We start from the raw sequence: 17849 nt of genomic DNA on the forward strand, positions 1-17849 counted from the left end.
TTCAGGAGGCGATGCCTTAGCGTGGAGAAACCCCCTCGCTCCCCCATCCCAAAGGTTTTATTTTTAGAGGCTCCATAACTCCTCCAGGCTTCTCAGAGCTCCAGGAACAGTGAAATAAACCGACAGCAAACACCGAGGCGGGAGGTGCCTGGCCAAAGATCCCTTTGTCCCGGGGAACAGCCGGGGATTTGGGATCCTCTCCCACCCCAAAACCCCGCGGCGCGTCTGTCACCGTCGCTGTCAGACAGAACCGCTCCTGTCACCTGTCAGCAGCCCCAGAGGGGCTCCAGAGGGAGCAGGGAAGCCTCATCCCCCACAAATTCCCAGCGGAAAGGAGAAACCCTTTGGAAAACTTTCCCCCGGGGGTGCCCCCGGTGCCACGGGCTGGCACCTGGAGGGGCACCGGCCCAAAGGGGGGAAAAAAAAAGGAAAAAAAAAAAAAAAAAAAAAGAGCGGCTGGTGGAATTTTACAGTTCTCTGGGTAATTTTCCAGCTCCGCCGTTCCAGGGCTGAGAACGCCAGCCTTGTGCGGCCGCTGCCCTCCCTGCCCGGGACGGACCGGGCCTTTTTGGAAAGTCCCCCTTTATTAATGCCAATGACTAATTGCTTCAGCCGCCGGGACTGCCGCACCTTTCTGGCCGCGCTGCGTTGGGCTGGGGATGAGCTGGGTGCCGAGGGAGGGGAGGGAAGAGGGGAGGGAGGGCTGAGTCATTTTTGCACGCCTGGCTTCGAGCAGGTCAGAGGCATTCCAGACCCTTTCCCCCTTTTTTTTTTTTTTTTTTTTTTTAATTTAATTTTTTTTTTTTACTTCCCGTTGCTCCACCTGGAGCCGGCCGGGGAAGAGAGGCAGAGCCGGGCGGGAGGTGACGGCAAAAGCAGGAGGAAAAGCCGCGCTGGAAAATTTTTTTTGGCATTTTCCCGCCGAGCACGAAAAGCACACGGGGTATTTCTGTGCTCACAGGTCATTTCCTCGATTAGGCAAGAGAGCTCGGTGAACGAACAAGCCCGGTCAAGACCGCTCCTGCCTCACGCTCCGAGGGAAGGCAAAGCGACAGCGGGAGAAGTTTCCCTTTGGAAAGATTAGCGAACGGCAGCGGGGGAAAGAGGGAGGGGGAAGAGACAAATCCCAGCCTCGGAAAAGCTTTTTTGGGTGATTCAGGAGCCGGCTCTCCTCCTCTGGAGTGCCCGGAGTTTGGCAGCACCGAGCCGGTGCCCGCTGCCGGCTGCCGCCTCTCCCATTCCGGGCAGGAATTGCGGAGCCGCTTTTGGGTTTTGTTGCGTGTGACTGACAGAAATCCGAGCGGCTTGCGAGAGAAAAGCCCGGCAGCGGTTTCGCAACTCCTCCGGCCGCGCCGAGGATGGGGCGGGGGGGGGGGTTGAGATGACAATTAGCGGTTAATGAGGCGCTCGGCGCTGCCCGCGCCGCCCCTCCCCGTCCTGGCCGGGCAAAAATCGCTTCGTGGGTTTTTTTTGTGAGGGTTTTTATTTTTGTGTGTCAGGTGTTCCGGGCAGGGGAGGGCGGATTGGAGCCGGCAGGAGTGATGAGGGAGGTGGAAAGGCCGGGGAGGGCAGGAGGCCTGGCAGGAGGGGAGCTGGGAGTGAGAGGGGGTGAAGGGAATGAGAGAGGGATGAAGGGAATGAGAGGAGGATGAAGGGAAGGAGAGGGGATGAAGGTGGGAATGAGAGGAGATGAAGGGAGCGAGAGGAGGATGAAGGGAATTAGAGAGGGATGAAGGGAATGAGAGGAGGATGAAGGGAATGAGAGGGGATGAAGGTGGGAATGACAGGAGGATGAAGGGAATAAGGAGGATGAAGGGAATTAGAGAGGGATGAAGGGAATGAGAGGAGGATGAAGGTGGGAATGAGAGGAGGATGAAGGTAGGAAGGAGAGGAGGATGAAGGGAATTAGAGAGGGATGAAGGGAATGAGAGGAGGATGAAGGGAATGAGAGGAGGATGAAGGTGGGAATGAGAGGAGATGAAGGGAATGAGAGGAGGATGAAGGTGGGAATGAGAGGAGATGAAGGGAAGGAGAGGGGATGAAGGGAAGGAGAGGGGATGAAGGTGGGAATGACAGGAGGATGAAGGGAATGAGAGGAGGATGAAGGGAATTAGAGAGGGATGAAGGGAATGAGAGGATGAAGGGAAGGAGAGGGGATGAAGGTGGGAATGTGAGGAGGATGAAGGTGGGAATGTGAGGAGGATGAAGGTGGGAATGAGAGGAGGATGAAGGTGGGAATGAGAGGAGGATGAAGGAGGGAATGAGAGGAGGATGAAGGGAATGAGAGGAGGATGAAAGTGGGGATGAGAGGAGGATGAAGGTAGGAATGAGAGGAAGATGAAGGTGGGAATGAGAAGAGATGAAGGGAGTGAGAGGAGGATGAAGGTGGCCGTAAGAGGAGGAGGATGAAGGTGGCAGTGAGAGGGGGGATGAAGGGAATGAAAGGGGGATGAAGGTGGGGGTGAGAGGAGGAGGAAGAGAACGAGAGGAGGATGAAGGTGGCACTCCCATCTTCATGAAGATGGCAGTGAGAGGGGGGTGAAGGGAGTGAGAGGAGGAGGAAGGGAATGAGAGGGGATGAACAGAATGAGAGGAGAAGGAAGGGAATGAGAGGAGGACGAAGGTGGCACTCCCATCTTCATGAAGGTGGCAGTGAGAGGGGGATGAAGTAATGAGAGGAGGATGAAGGTGGCCGTGAGAGGAGGAAGGTGGCGGTGAGTGGAGGATGAAGGAAGTGAGAAGAGGATGAAGGGAATGAGAGGGGACGAAGGAAGTGAGAAGAGGATGAAGGGAATGAAAGGAGGATGAAGGCAGCAGGGAGAGGAAGATGAAGGAAATGAGAGGGGGATGAAGGCAGCAGTCTGGCCCATCCCGAGGTGTACCTGCTCCCGCCCCGCTCCACGGCCTGACTCACATCCTGCTGCTGCTTCCTGCAGCTCCCAGGAACGCCGGATGATGCCGGGATCCAGGCTGGCAGCGCCGCTTGGCTGGGAGCAGCAGCAGCAGCAGCGTGTGACCCGCGGGGACACGCGGAGCTCTCCCTGCGCTCCAGGGCCTCACACACATCCACGTTTGCCTGGCAGCTCCCGGGTGCTCCGGGATCCGTCACCTGGTTTGGATCCGGAGCTTTTAACGCGGCATTTTCTGCTCAGAACGTACAAATCCTGTGGGGGTTCCCTTTCAGCCAGCGTGGTTTGTTTGTTACGTTGAAATAGAGGGAGGATTTTTGCCGTGACCTCAAGGAAAAACCTGACCTGGGGTTTATGAATCACCCACTGAAAATTGCTGATCTGTGGCATCCCAACAGGATGGCACCGTTCTTGGAGAGATCTTTTATTCTTCCCAGAGCAGCTGTGGCTGCCCCTGGATCCCTGGCAGTGCCCAAGGCCAGGTTGGACACTGGGGCTTGGAGCAGCCTGGGACAGTGGGAGGTGTCCCTGCCGTGGCAGGGGTGGGATGGGATGAGCTTTAAAATCCCTCCCAACCCAAACCAGCCTGGGATTCCATGATTCCCCACTAAAACCGAGGGAAGGAGGGAATGACTTCGTTGTTGTTGTGCCTTTTCCCGGAGAACACCAGGTGCTGTTTGGTTCCAGTCTGTGGAATTCCCTCACTCTGAGAGCTTTAATTGGCCAAGAGTGATAATTTGTAGTGCTTAAATTTAAGTGCAGAACACCATTTAAAAAAAAAAAAAAAAAAAAAAAAAAAACAACCACACAGCTGGAGACTGAGAATTTTGGGGGCTTCATCCAGCAGTGAGGATGAAAAATCCAAAGGGGGAGGCTGGGGAAGAGAGAGGAGCCTGTGGAGTTGTTGTCCCGTGTCCTCAGTCGAGAGGATTTATGGCCATCACCGAGGATGAGGTGGCTTTGGACACTGGGGCTTGGAGCGGCCTGGGACAGTGGAAATTGTCCCTGCCATGAAAAGGGTGGCACTGGGTGGGCTTTGAGGTCCTTCCCAACCCAAACCAGTCTGGGATTTTGTGATTCCACAGGTGTCCCTTACATTGTTCCCCCTCCAAAATAGAATCACCATCCCAGGACTTTCTTTGTCCCAGTGATTTCTACTTCCTCTGTGCTTTGGGGCAGTTTTCTGGAGCAGAGGAGGCTCTGGGAGAGCTCAGGAGTTGTGCTGTGCTTTTGACAGAGGCCTTGACCCGTACGACCCCTACTGAGTGATTTACTGAAAATATTTGGTGAAGTCACAAACTTTTTTTTTTTTTTTTTTTTTTTTTTTTCTTCTCTCATTAGAGACTAATTTTTACTTGTGGCAGTTATTTGAAGTTTAGTTATAATTGGTGTACGAAACCCCACCGCCAGTTCCTGCTTGCTTTTTTTATTGCACAGTTTTAACACAGGAATTTTATTGTGATTTTTTTTTCTTTCGGTAAATCTATTTTGTGATTTTTAACGCATTTATTTTTCCTTACTGTGCTCGAATTGAAATGAGACTTGATATCAAGGCAGTGTAAGCGTACCGACAGGCCACAAAACGCAGCAAACGACACTTTTCAGAATAATCTGCATCCATGACTTCTCAGAAACAGCTCTGGGGCCGAGCTGTGCTCCGTGTCACACCTGGCAGGGGTTTGCTTGCCCTCCTTCCCCGGGCAGGTCCTGCTGGGCAAGGATGGCTCCAGGTCCTGGCAGATCCGCCTGGGATGCAGGCGCCATCCGAGGAGAGGCTGAGGGAATTTGGATTATCCAGCTGGAGGAAAGGAGATGGAGGGGAAACTCACTGGGATTGCAGCTCCTCAGAGGGACAACTCGGATCTCCGCTCCTGGGACAGGGACAGCGCCCAGGGAGCGGCTGGAGCTGTTCCAGCAGGGATTGAGGTTGGATTTGAGGGAAAGGTTCTTCCCCCAGAGGGTGCTGGCACTGCCCAGGCTCCCCAGGGAATGGGCACGGCCCCGAGGCTGCCAGAGCTCCAGGAGCCTTTGGACAGCGCTGCCAGGGATGCCCGGGCTGGGATTGTTGGGGGTCTGGGCAGGGACAGGGGCTGGATCCATGATCCCTGTGGGTTTATTCCCACTCAGGATATTCCATCATTCCATGCCCCCTCCTATGCACCCCTCTCTTGGACACCCCCAGGGGATGCGTTTTGAGGTAATTCCCGGTTGGGAACAAGCAGGAGCCGTTCCCAGAGCGCTGTGGGGGCTCCGGGAAGCCGCAGCTCGGGGTTTTGGGGGGTTTTGAGGGGTTTTGAGGGGTTTTGGGGGGTCCGGGGCTCTCGGGGCCAACGCTGCCCGGAGCGCCAGCGCCACCCAGCGGCCACACCGCGCAACAGCCCCCCCCCGCGGGCACAGCTGGGCCGGCGAACATCTGGCGAAACATCTGGGAAAACAGCTGGAAAAGCAGCCGGGAACGCTGGAAACCGGCGCGAGCGCCCCGCTCCCGGTAGAGGGTTTTTTTTTTTGTTTTTTTCAGCCCCGTCCCTGCCCCCGGAGCGCCTTTGGTTAAGTGGTTCAAGGGTTGCGCAACCTCCGCGCGGGTTAATTACAACTGTTAATTACAGCTGTTAATTACAGCTGCGGAGCGCCCGGAGAGCGCCGCGATTTCGGGGCAATAAAGCAAGACGAGGCACGAAAGAGGGTTCAGGAGCCGGCGTTTAATGAGGGGAAGGGGACGGGAGGCCGCAGGAGAGGTGCGAATTATTGCCCCGTAATTCTCGCCCTGCAGCGGCTGGGTGCAATTAATAACTGTTTTCACGTTCGAGATGCGTTTTCTCACACCGTTAAAAAAAAAAAAAAAAAAAAAAAAAAAGGCAGGAATGGAAATTAATCACTAGCGGGAGGAGCAACCTCGCTGGTTTCATGGTGTTTTGAGGGGTTTTTTCAGTGATTTGGGGGATCCTGTCCGGCTTTAAATCTGCGCAGACCCAAAGCTCTTGAGGTTATTTCCTTGTGTCGAAGTTGTTCTCCCTGGAAATCTCTTCACAACAGCTGGGAAGCAACTCCCGTTTATTTGCACCAGGTTTTCACCAGGTTAACCTCAACCACTCCGGTTTCCCATGCCAAGCTCCCAGCTCCCGAGCCCTCTTTATTTGGGAAGCAGGAAAGACTTTGTTGCCTGTTTTTTTTTTTGTGGTTTTTTTTTTTTTTTTTTTTTTTTTAATGTGTTCAATTCCAACCCGTTCCCGTTTAATTCGTGGAAACCTGAAAGCTGAAGGGAAGCAGACATCCCCAAAATAAAACCTTGTTTGAGGCCCTCGATCCAGCAGCTGGGAACGCAAACCTTGACTTTACTGGGAGCTGGGTCTGCCTCTCGGTGCTGAAACTGGGCCATAAAAACGCAATTCCAGGGATACTTTTCTCCCCTCCTTATTAAAAACCCGGGAGGGCGGTGCCTGGGGTTATCAGCACAACCTGCTTTCGTGTGTGTGTGTGTGTGTGTGTGTGTGTGTGTGTACATCTGTAATTCGCTGTATTAACATCCCTCAGCCGAGTGCAGCTCCTTAACCAGCCCGAGGGCAAAGAGGGAATCTTTAAGAGCGAACTCAGGGATTGGGAATGCAGGTAGCCAGACGGAAAATTGATTCGTTGTTTGAGCCTTCACTTAAGAAAGACTTAATGGGATGAGGAGATTAATAAAGGAGGTTCCCTGGGGCTGCTGGCGTTGCTTTGGGGAGCCCAGAGGTCAAGATAACAGGAAATGGATGAGGTGGGTCAGGTATTTCCAGGATTTCTGTGGATGTCCTTACGGAGATTTCGGTTCGTTATTTGATTTTTTAGTCAAGGCAATTGCAGCTTTGTGCACTGATGTTTTTCCTTCTGGGGTGCACAGGACGAGCATTTCCCAGCAGGTCAGGGCTGATCCTGCCCCTCTGCCCAGCCCTGGAGGCACCTCTGGGTGCTGTGTCCAGCCCTGGATCCTCAGCACAGCAGGGATGGGAGCTCCTGGAGCTGGGGAAGGGCCTGGAGCAGCTCCGTGCCCAGGAAAGGCTGAGGGAGCTGGGGCTGCTCAGCCTGGAGAGGAGCTCAGCTGAGAGGGGCCTCAGCCCTGGCTGTCCCTGGGTGTCTGTCCCTGTCTGTCTGTCCCTGGGTGTCCCTGTCTGTCCCTGGGTGTCCCTGTCTGTCTGTCCCTGTCTGTCTGTCCCTGTCTGTCTGTCTGTTCCTGTCTGTCCCTGGGTGTCCCTGTCTGTCTGTGTGTCCCTGTGTGCCCTTGTCTGTCTCTGTCTGTCTGTCTGTCCCTGTCTGTCTGTCCCTGTCTGTCCCTGTCTGTCCCTGTCTGTCCCTGTCTGTCTGTCCCTGTCTGTCCCTGGGTGTCCCTGGGTGTCCCTGTCTGTCTGTCCCTGTTTGTCTGTCTGTCCCTGTTTGTCTGTCTGTCCCTGTCTGTCCCTGTCTGTCTGTCTGTCTGTCTGTGTGTCCCTGTCTGTCCCTGTCTGTCTGTCTGTCTGTGTGTCCCTGAGTGTCCCTGAGTGTCCCTGTGTGTCCCTGTCTGTCCCTGTCTGTCTGTCCCTGTCTGTCTGTCTGTCCCTGTCTGTCTGTGTCCCTGTCTGTCCCTGTCTGTCTGTCCCTGTCTGTCTCTGTCTGTTCCTGTCTGTCTGTCTGTCCCTGTCTGTCTGTCCCTGTCTGTCTGTCTGTCCCTGTCTGTCTGTCTGTCCCTGTCTGTCCCTGTCTGTCTGTCTGTCCCTGTCTGTCCCTGTCTGTCTGTCTGTCTGTGTGTCCCTGTGTGCAGGGAGGGGCAGAGCAGGGCCCAGGCTCTGCTCCAGGCCCAGCAATGGCCCCAGAGCCACGGGCAGGGACTGAGCCCAGCAATTCCCCTGAAATTCTGCCCAGCCCTGAGCAGAATGTCCAGAGAGCCCGTGGGGGGGTCTCCTCCCTGGGGAATATTCCAGAATTTGGAATTTCCCAGTGACCTCCTGTGGTCCCTCTGACCTCACCCACCCTGGGGCGCTCCTTTTAGCAGCACTCAAAAGGAAGGAACCAGATTTAAATCCACTCTCAGTTCTTGGTAAACCTGGGACAAGATCTTGATTCCTCCATCTTTTCGTGCATCTTTCCGTGTCCATGGGATTCTGGGGTTCCAGGATTCTGGGATTCCGGGATTCTGGGATGCAGCTGAGCAGAGCTGTTGGAAAGGAGGTGACAGAGGGACCTGGAAGAGCTCAGCCAGGGCTCCCCGGGCAGGGTGAGGCAGTTCCCATCCCTTGGCTGGGATTCTGTGTTGGAATTCCCATCCTGGGATTCCTGAAATCCATGGATCGCCAGCCGAAATCAGGGAGCAATGAGTGAACTCGCCCCATCTCAGCACCGAAACCTCTGCGGTGCCAGCCCAGTGCAGGGCTCACTCTGGGGATGCTTTGGGGCGTTCCTTTTGATGCCAGCCCTGGAGATTGAATTCCTGTCCGTCCCTGTGACCTTTAATAAGCTCCAGCCATAAATTAACAACTCTGCAGTTCAGAACACAACAGGTTCTGCGCTCTTTTTGCTCCTCCTGAAGCCCATTCAATGCAGGTGGATGTTGCTTTTTTACCAGCACGAGTCAACTGATTTTATTTGGAAGGAAGGCTGCCTGGAAAAAAAAAGAAAAAAAAAATTAAATATTAATCGTATCTGAATTTGAACTTGTTAATCAGCAGAAAAATCTAACTTCAATCTGCAGCTTCAGCAGTGGCTCTGGAAAAGCTGGGAGTTTTGTCTCAATCCCGCCTTGTAAACAGATGGAGCAAACAAGACGTGAAAACTCATCTCCTTAAAGAACAACAAAAGAATATTTTCCAGATGGGCTTTCTGATGGGAGATCAAAGTCCTCATCTCAGATTTGGGAAATTTCCCTCCCTTGCTGGTATCAGTTTTATCTGCATGCAGATCATCCAGCATTTGGGGTTTTGTTTTTTTTTCAATAAAGACAATTTTCTTAAAGGAGTTGCTCTTAAAGCTGAAGAAAATAGAAAAGATTTTACTAAAAATAGGGGGGGAAATGGGTGGGTAAAGGGGAGAGGAAACTCTTTGATTCCTTTGATTTATACAAAAATGAGATATTTCAAAATCCCAGCTTCACCTGCAAAATGGAATAAGGAGGAAAGAATTGAGGCAACTGATTTGGACCAGCTCATTTTTGGGCTTCTCTGATTCTAAACCTCATCCAAACTGGTCCTGTGGCCAGAAAATAATCCCATGGTGGTTTTAGAGGGGTCTGCATCCCCTCAGGAACCGCAGTGACAAGGGGGGAATGGTTCCCGGTGCCAGAGGGCAGGGCTGGATGGGATCTGGGGCAGGAATTGTTCCCTGGCAGGGTGGGGAGGAGCTGGGAATTCCCAGATTTGCTGTGGATCCCTGGCAGTGCCCAAGGCAGGTTGGACACTGGGGCTTGGGGCAGCCTGGGACAGTGGGAGGTGTCCCTGCCATGGCAGGGGTGGCACTGGGTGGGCTTTGAGGTCTCCTTGATCTCCTGCACGACAATTTTTTGTCTCAAAGAGCTGTGAACACCCAGCCCCAAAGATGAAGGAGGAGTTTTCCCCTTGGAAATTTTAATCTGGTTTTCCCTCTCTTCTCTTCTCTGGCGTTGGGGCATGGGCTGGATCTCAAAGGTCGATGACCTCAAAGGTCTCTTCCAACCCTGTGGAATTCTGTGTGTGATTCTCTGTGTGATTCTGTGTGTGATTCTGTGTGTGATTCTGTGTGCGATTCTGTCTGTGTAATTCTGTGTGTGATTCTCTGTGTGATTCTCTGTGTGATTCTCTGTGTGATTCTGTCTGTGATTCTGTCTGTGATTCTCTGTGTGATTCTGTCTGTGATTCTGTGTGTGATTCTATCTGTAATTCTGTGTGTGATTCTGTGTGTAATTCTGTGTGTGATTCTGTGTGTGATTCTATCTGTAATTCTGTGTGTAATTCTGTGTGTGGTTCTCTGTGCGATTCTGTGTATGATTCTGTGTGTAATTCTATCTGTAATTCTATCTGTCATTCTGTGTGTAATTCTGTGTGTGATTCTATCTGTCATTCTGTGTGTAATTTTTCCTGCTTGCTATTAATGGGAAACACCAAAAGAGCCTCACAAGGAAAAAAAAATAAAAATCAAAATAAAAACAAAAAATAAATAAAATAAAAGCAAGTAACGCTACAGAAGGAAACTCACTCGACGTCCTCCTGACGAGGGCGTTTTACAGAACTGAAATTTCCTCACCGGGGCAATTCCAGCCTCTGTTCCCGCTCCGGGCTGGCGGGTTCTGTCCTTCAGAGCGGCCCATGGGGGTGTGTTTGTGCTTGCAGACACCCGGCAGGTGCAGCCCTCGCCGCCCTGGTCCTACGAGCAGTCCTACCAGTACCTGGGCTCCATCGCCACGCCCGCCGTGCACCCCGCCACGCCCATCTCACCTGGCCGCGCCGGCGGCATGACCTCGCTGACGGCAGAGCTCTCCAGCCGCCTCTCAGGTAAGGACAGCGCCCACGGCGACGAAGGGACGCTCCCCCGGTGGCCCTGTCCCCAGCCCTGCTGTCCCCAAGCCAAGGGGACGCTTCCCTGGTCATAAATTCATGGCCCTGTCCCCAACTCTGAGTCCCCCGTGACAAAGGGACACTCCCTCGGTGGCCTTGACCTCACCCCGATACTCCCGTGCCAAGGGGATCTTCCCTGGTGACAAACTGGTGGCCCTGTCCCCAATCCTGGGCTCTCCTTGCCAAGGAGACGCTTCCCTGGTCATAAATTGGTGGCCCTGTCCAAACCTCTGGGTCCTCTGTGACAAGGGGACATTCCCACTGTGGCCTTGTCCTCACCCCGATGCTCCCGTGCCAAGGGGATCTTCCCTCGTGACAAATCTGTGGCCCTGTCCCCAACCCTGTTTCCTCCAAGCCATGGGGACGCTTTCCTGGTGATAAATTCATGGCCATGTCCCCAACTCTGAGTCCTCCGTGACAAGGGGACATTCCCACAGTGGCTCTGTCCTCACCCCTGCTGCCCCCATGCCAAGGGGATCTTCCCTGGTGACAAACTGGTGGCCCTGTCCCCAACCCTGTTTCCTCCATGCCAAGGGGACACTTCCCTGGTGACAAACTGGTGGCCCTGTCCCCAACCCTAGGCTCTCCTTGCCAAGGGGACACTTCCCTGGTGACAAATCAGTGGCCCTGTCCCCACTCCTGGGCTCCCCATGACAAAGGGACACTTCCCCCGTGACAAATCTCTGGCCCTGTCCCCAGCCCTGCTGTCCCCAAGCCAAGGGCACTCTTCCCTGGTGATAAATTCATGGCCCTGTCCCCAACTCTGGGTCCTCTGTGACAAGGGGACACTCCCCCGGTGACCTTGTCCTCACTCCTGCTGCTCCTATGCCATGTGGACCATCCCTGGTGACAAATCTGTGTCCCCAACCCTGTTTCCTCTATGCCAAGGGGACACTTCCTTGGTGGCAAATTGGTGACCCTGTTCCCAATTCTGAGTCCTCCGTGAGAAAGGGACACTTCCCCGGTGACAAATCTGTGCCAAGGGGACCTTCCCTGGTGACAAACTGGTGGCCCTGTCCAAACCCCTGGGCTTTCCATGACAAAGGGACACTCCCCCGGTGGCCTTGTCCTCACCCCCGCTGCTCCTATGCCAAGTGGACCATCCCTGGTGACAAATCTGTGGCCCTGTCCCCAGCCCTGTTTCCTCCATGCCAAGGGGACACTTCCTTGGTGACAAACTGGTGGCCCTGTCCCCAACCCTGGGTCCTTAATGACAAAGGGTCACTTTCCCAGTGACGAACTGGTGGCCCTGTCCCCAGCCCTGGGCTCTCCATGACACAGGGTCACTTCCCTGGTGACAAATCAGTGGCCCTGTCCCCACTCCTGGGCTCTCCATGACACAGGGTCACTTCCCTGGTGACAAATCAGTGGCCCTGTCCCCAGCCCTGGGCTCTCCATGACACAGGGTCACTTCCCTGGTGACAAACTGGTGACCCTGTCCCCAGCCCTGCTGTCCCCGTGCCAAGGGGACACTTCCCCAGTGACCAGCTGGTGGCCCAGGTGATGGCCCAGCCCTTCAGGGGCTCTCTGGGCAAAGCTTGCTCCGAGGTTCTGGGGGATGTGTGGGAAGAGCAGAGGAACAGAGAATTTCAACAGACGAGCTGCGTTTTGATAAACCACTCACGGAGTTAATTAGGTGGGGGAAGATCCCAAAGGTCGCAGATTCCAAGCTGTGCCCCATCCCTACCTTGTCCTCAAGCCAGTGCCACATCCAGGTGTCCCCTGGACACCTCCCCGGGCAGCTCTTCCCAAGGCTTGACCACCCCTTCCATGGGGAAATTCCTCCTGGTGTCCAGCCTGAATCCCAAACTGGTTTGGAGTGGGAGGAACTTCAAAGCTCATCTCATTCCCACCCCGCTTTCCCCTCTCCCAGGTTGCTCCTGGGGTTGGGAGCCCAACAGAGCATTGTCCAAAAGGAAGGAAAACGAGGAAAAGCAGCTCTTTGGAGGTGCAGGGAGCTATTGAAATGATTTAGATTGCCGAGGAATCGCCAGCTTGCCGAGAAACGGACGGCACAGGCATTCCAGCTCCGTTTGCTTCCCTCCCTCCAAATCCAGGGCGGGGCACGGCAGGTTTGGGGTGGGCGTCGGCTGCATGGACGGTGGGGTTGGACATTTCGAATGTTGCGCTGGATTTTCTTGTTTTCCACATCCATCAAATCGCCCTGCCGTGTCACGGAGACACACAAAGCAGTCACACGCAGACAGGAGATTTTCGCAAGGCAGAGGTCCTTCCGATTCCAGCTCACAGCTGAGAGAGCCGAGAGAAGAAGAGACCCCTTTGTTTATTTCTTACTTTTTATACATTTGTGGGTCTAGCAGAAGATTGGCTTTTTGGGGTTTCCACCCCTCAGCCTCAGCGGCCAGACCAGCTGTCAGCTACAATTGTTTTCAGGTTAGAAATATGCAAACAAAGGACAGAGAATGAAAAACAAAGGGTTTGTTTATGTTACATCTGTGGGAAAAGGTAGAAAACTGCTCTTAATATTGTACAATAACTAAAAAGATTTGACTCCATTTAAGAAAATCAAAAGGCTCAGAAAAACCAGGGTAACACTGCAGAGCTTTAGAAGCCACCAGAAAAGTGGAAGTGAAATCCCCCCCCGATTCCACCCAGTTTAACCGTCCCTGACCTGCACATCTTGAACCAATCCGTGCGTGCAGCAGCAGGAATCTTCTATAAACGAGCGAGAGCCATATCATTCTAATTTGCATAGAGCTTTTGCAAAAATCCCCCCCTTTAACTCCACATCTTGCTCTCATTTTTGAAGGCTCAGGGCTTCTCCTAAGATCAGAGGGAACCACTTGAACGTGCTCCAGCCTGTTCTGTTGTTGTCGTGTAGAGCTCGCTTTGAAAGCCTCACACCAAATCTAAATTATTTGTTAGGTCTGGGTGATAATTGCACTGTAGAGAGTGCTGAAAACACAGGGAGCTTTTCAGAGAGGGGGAAAATTAAAAAAAAAAAAAAAAAAAAAAAAAAAGCCATCTCTTCTTAAAAAAAAAAAAAAGTCTGTAAAGATTCTCATTCTTTATTTACACAGAATGAGAAATCAAAAAATAATAATAAAAAAAAAAGTTAGAATGCCCCCTTGTTTTCCACCAGGACCCCCAGATCCTTCTTCACAGAGTTGCTTTTTCTGCCCATGGCCACATGGATTTTCCTTGGAGCTGGCAGAGTTTCTCCATGCCTTGTGAGGGAACCTAGAAAGGTTTTGTTCCCACGTCAACATCCTTCTTTTCCTGTTCTAATTCCTTGCACTAAACGTCACTCAGCGTTCCTGGGAAAATCTGTCACAACCTTTTCTGTCACCTGCACTTGGCGCCTCTAAAAATTTCCTCTTTGGCGGAACAAAGTACAAATTTGAGGAGGATTTTAGGCCCTCCCAACCAAAGACCCGGAGCCTCCAAGTGAAAAACAACAATCTGGGATATATTTGAACCATCTTGACGCTAAATGTCATTACTCTGCTTTTTGCCAGGGCAGAACGAACCCTCCCCTGATTAACGATGTATCCGGGCGGTTTTAGGAAGTTCCTCAGGAATGAGGTGTGGGAGCAACATTAAAAATCTGGCAGATGCCACCTTAACCTTGGCTCCTCCAAAGCTCCAGCTGCTCTGTTCCATCGTGTGTTTTCACACGTTAAACCTAAAGGTGACGGGGTTTGGGGGAAAGAAACGCGTTCCCGTTGGTTTTCCAGGGGGGAAAAAAAATGGATGGCAAATCTTAAAGGAAGCAAAGAGCAACTTCAGAGCTCCTCTAAGAAATTAAGGGAAGCTCGTCAAGGTGGGCTGAGGTGTCCTGGTGAGCTTTCAGAGCTTGGCTCTGGAGCGTGTCTGCTCCAAGAATCCCAGACTCAGTCTGCTCCAGGTTGGAATCCGGGGAGAGCCAAGGGCTTTGTTTTCCCTCTGCTCCTCCTCAGGAGTATTTCCTTCAGCACGCGGCACCTCTGCTGCAGACTCCACGCCTTGGCTGCCGGGAGAAGCTGTCTTTCTTCTGGAAAGACTTTTTTTTCCGTAATTATTATTGTTGTTATCTTAACCAGGCAGAGCCGCCAGCTCTGAGGATGAGACCTTCCATTAACCTGAGTCACGATGAGGATCCTTCCTAAAGAGGATCTGCTCCGCTTGTTTAATCCGGGCAGGGAAAGGGAGGATGGGGCCGGACGTAATTCCATGGATGTCAGACAAAGCAGAGCGGGATTTGACTCTCCTGTGGAACATTTCAGAGCGAGAGGCTGGGCCAGGGGAGGCTCAGCTCGGACAGCAGCAGGAATTTCCCCATGGAAAGGGGGCTCAGGCCTTGGCAGGGGCTGCCCAGGGAGCTCTGCAGTGCCCATCCCTGCAGGTGGCACCTGGAGGTGGCACTCAGTGCTCTGGGCTGGGGACAAGGTGGGCACGGGGCACAGCTGGCACTGCCTGGGCTGGCAGGGATTTGCCAGAATCAGGAATTCTGTAATGAGCTGAGGAAGGGGATGGAGCCCCAGGAGAGGCTGAGGGAGCAGGGAAAGAGGCTGAGCCTGGAGAAAAGGAGGCTCAGGGGAATCTTGAGGCTCTGCACAACTCTCACAGAATCACTGGGTTGGAAGAGACCTCCAAGATCATCGAGTGCAACCCAGCCCCAACAGCTCAACTAAACCACGGCACCAGTGCCACATCCAGGCTTTGTTAAACACGTCCAGGGATGGTGACTCCACCACCTCCCTGGGCAGACCATTCCAGGACTTTATCACTCTTTCCATAAAAAGCTTTTTCCTAATATCCAACCTGCATTTCCCTTGGTGCAGCTTAAGGCTGTGTCCTCTCCTTCTGTCAGTGCTGACTGGAGAAAGAGACTGACCTGAGCACAGCCACCTTTCAGGGAGTTTAGAGAGTGATGGGGTCACCTCTGAGTGTCCCTTTCTCCAGGCTGAACACCCCCAGCTCCCTCAGCTCCTGACAGGAGGGGACAGCCAGGGGGAAACAGGGACAGGAGCAGAGGGAACGGCCTCAGCCTGGGCCAGGGGAGGCTCAGCTCGGACAGCAGCAGGAATTTCCCCATGGAAAGGGGGCTCAGGCCTTGGCAGGGGCTGCCCAGGGAGCTCTGCAGTGCCCATCCCTGCAGGTGGCACCTGGAGGTGGCACTCAGGGTGCCAAGATGGGGATGGGTCACTGCTTGGAATCGATGACCTTTGGGATCATTCCCTGTGATTGGGACACGCAAAGCAATCACACGGAGACGAGAGATTTGCAGGGCAGAGATGTTCCTCCGAGCGAGCTCAAGGCTGAGCCAAGCCCAGAGCCCTCTGCCTGTTTATTTCTTACTTTTTATACATTTGTGGGTCTGGCTGTGGATTGGCTTCTGGAGTTTTCACCCCTCAGCCGAATGGCCAGACCAGCTGTCAGTTACAATTGTTTTCAGGTTAGAAATATGCAAACAAAGGACAGAGAATGAAAAACAAAGGATTTGTTTATGTTACATGTGTTGGGAAAAGGTAGAAACTGCTCCTAATATTGTGCAGTAGCTAAAAAGTCAGACTCCATTTTACGAACAATCAAAAGGCTTAAAAAAACTCAGAAAAACCAGGGTGACAATTCCCAACCTAATTAACCCTGCGACAGGTTCATCAAAATGCAGCTCATTTATTAAAATTCCCGGGAGGCGCCCAGGGAAGGCCTGGAGGTGGCACTCAGGGCGCCAAGGTGGGGACGGGGATCGATGACCTCACACCTTCTTCCCCGACCGGACTAATTCCAAGCTCCTCTAACATCTCCCCGCCTCCCTTCCCCTTCCCCGCCGCCCAGGAGCGTCCGACCTGACGGCGTTCAGCGACCCCCGCGTGGGAATCGACCGCTCCTTCCCGGCGCTGCCGTCCATCTCCGACCCCCGCATGCACTACCCGGGCGCCTTCACCTACACGCCCACGCCCGTCAGCTCCGGCATCGGCATCGGCATGTCGGCCATGTCCACGGCCACGCGCTACCACACGTACCTCCCGCCGCCCTACCCCGGCTCCTCCCAGGCCCAGGCCGGCCCTTTCCAGACCAGCTCCCCATCCTACCACCTCTACTACGGCACCTCGGCCGGCTCCTACCAGTTCTCCATGATCTCCGGCGGGGAGCGGTCGCCGCCGCGCATCCACCCGCCCTGCACCAACGCCTCCACGGGCTCGGCGCTGCTCAACCCCAACCTGCCCGGCCAGAGCGAGGTGGTGGAGGCCGAAGGGAGCCACAGCAACTCGCCCACCAACATGGCCAGCACGGCCAGGCTGGAGGAGGCCGTCTGGAGGCCTTACTGAGGGAGGTCGAGCGGGAGGAGCTCAAGGGTCAGGACTGACGGGTTTTCCCCATTTCCCGGCGCGCTCCGGAGGGATCCCAGGAACTTCCTTCGTGGGGCCCCCCGCCGCCTTGGCCCGCGAGTTTCGGGAGCGAAACCCTTCCCGAGTCAGCGCTGCCCGGGGAGCGCTGGCTCTCGTCGCCAGGCCCCGGTGGATCCGCGTCGATCCGGCAAAGTGTTCCCGGCAGGAGAACGAGCTTCTGGAAAGGAGGATGCCCCGGTTGGCGGCGCAGAGGTAGCGAGGGAGGGTAGAAGGGTGTCCAGCCTGATTCCAGGCCTGTGGTTTCCCAACGCGCCTGGGCTTGAAGGTCTCCGCAGCCCTAAAAGAGAGTTTCGGTTCAATTCTATTTTTAAGACGTAAAACCTTAAAAAAAAACAAAAACAAAATTATCAAAAAAAAAAAAAAAAATCCGCCCCCCCCCCCCCCCCCAAAAAAAAAAAACCAAAAATAAATCTTAGCGAGTTTACTGCATCTTATGGACATCTTAAGTTTAAGGAAGTATAGGAAGATTCCCAGAGGGAAACTGTGAACGCTTCTGTTTTAGCAATGCTGTGAATGAGAGGTTTTATATGTTGGACTTCATTCTTTCTTTTCCTCGTTTTGTTTGTATATTCCAAAGAATATGGAATTTTTTTTATTACTGGGGTTTTTTTGTTTTGGGTTTAGTTTTTTTGGTGTTTTTCGGTTTGGTTTTTTTGTTGGTTTTTTTTTTTAAGGATGCAGCTCATCCTGCTTTGCATCTAATTCGTTTTTATTTCTCTTGGCACCTTATAAGTTGCAAAAAAAACCCCAAAAATATTTTTCTCTTTTTTTTTTTTGTTTTGTTTTAATCATGCTTGCTTCTTTCTTGCTTTGTTGACTGAAAGAATCAGCCCCTTTTTCAATGAGTTAATTTAACTTTTTATCTCTTGGATTTTTTTTTTTTTTTTTTAACACAACGGCTACAGCCTTGGGTCATTTTCAACTACTGTATTTCTTTGATGAGTTCATTGATATTTATGCTTGATATTTAGACTTTTCTTATTTGTTGATACTATTATTATTTAAATATACCTATATTAAAAAAAAAAGAGATAATCAGCAATTGCCTTTTTTTG

The 17849-nt window shown here is 52.8% G+C and overlaps 1 protein-coding gene across 2 annotated transcripts in view; it reads left to right on the forward strand.

Moving 5' to 3' along the window:
- The window catches only part of RUNX1 (RUNX family transcription factor 1), an 89984-nt gene extending 72902 nt beyond the window's left edge, over positions 1-17082 (forward strand). For both annotated transcript variants that reach the window (XM_040056839.1, XM_040056840.1), the window contains 2 exons: positions 10214-10375; positions 16220-17082. In XM_040056839.1, the coding sequence (XP_039912773.1) occupies positions 10214-10375; positions 16220-16713 (656 nt within the window). In that variant the 3' untranslated portion in view covers positions 16714-17082. The remainder of the gene's footprint in view (positions 1-10213; positions 10376-16219) is intronic.
- Positions 17083-17849: the final 767 nt, after the last annotated feature.

The sequence above is a fragment of the Hirundo rustica genome, chromosome 2 (genome assembly GCF_015227805.2).
Source record: "Hirundo rustica isolate bHirRus1 chromosome 2, bHirRus1.pri.v3, whole genome shotgun sequence".
Taxonomy (NCBI): domain Eukaryota; kingdom Metazoa; phylum Chordata; class Aves; order Passeriformes; family Hirundinidae; genus Hirundo; species Hirundo rustica.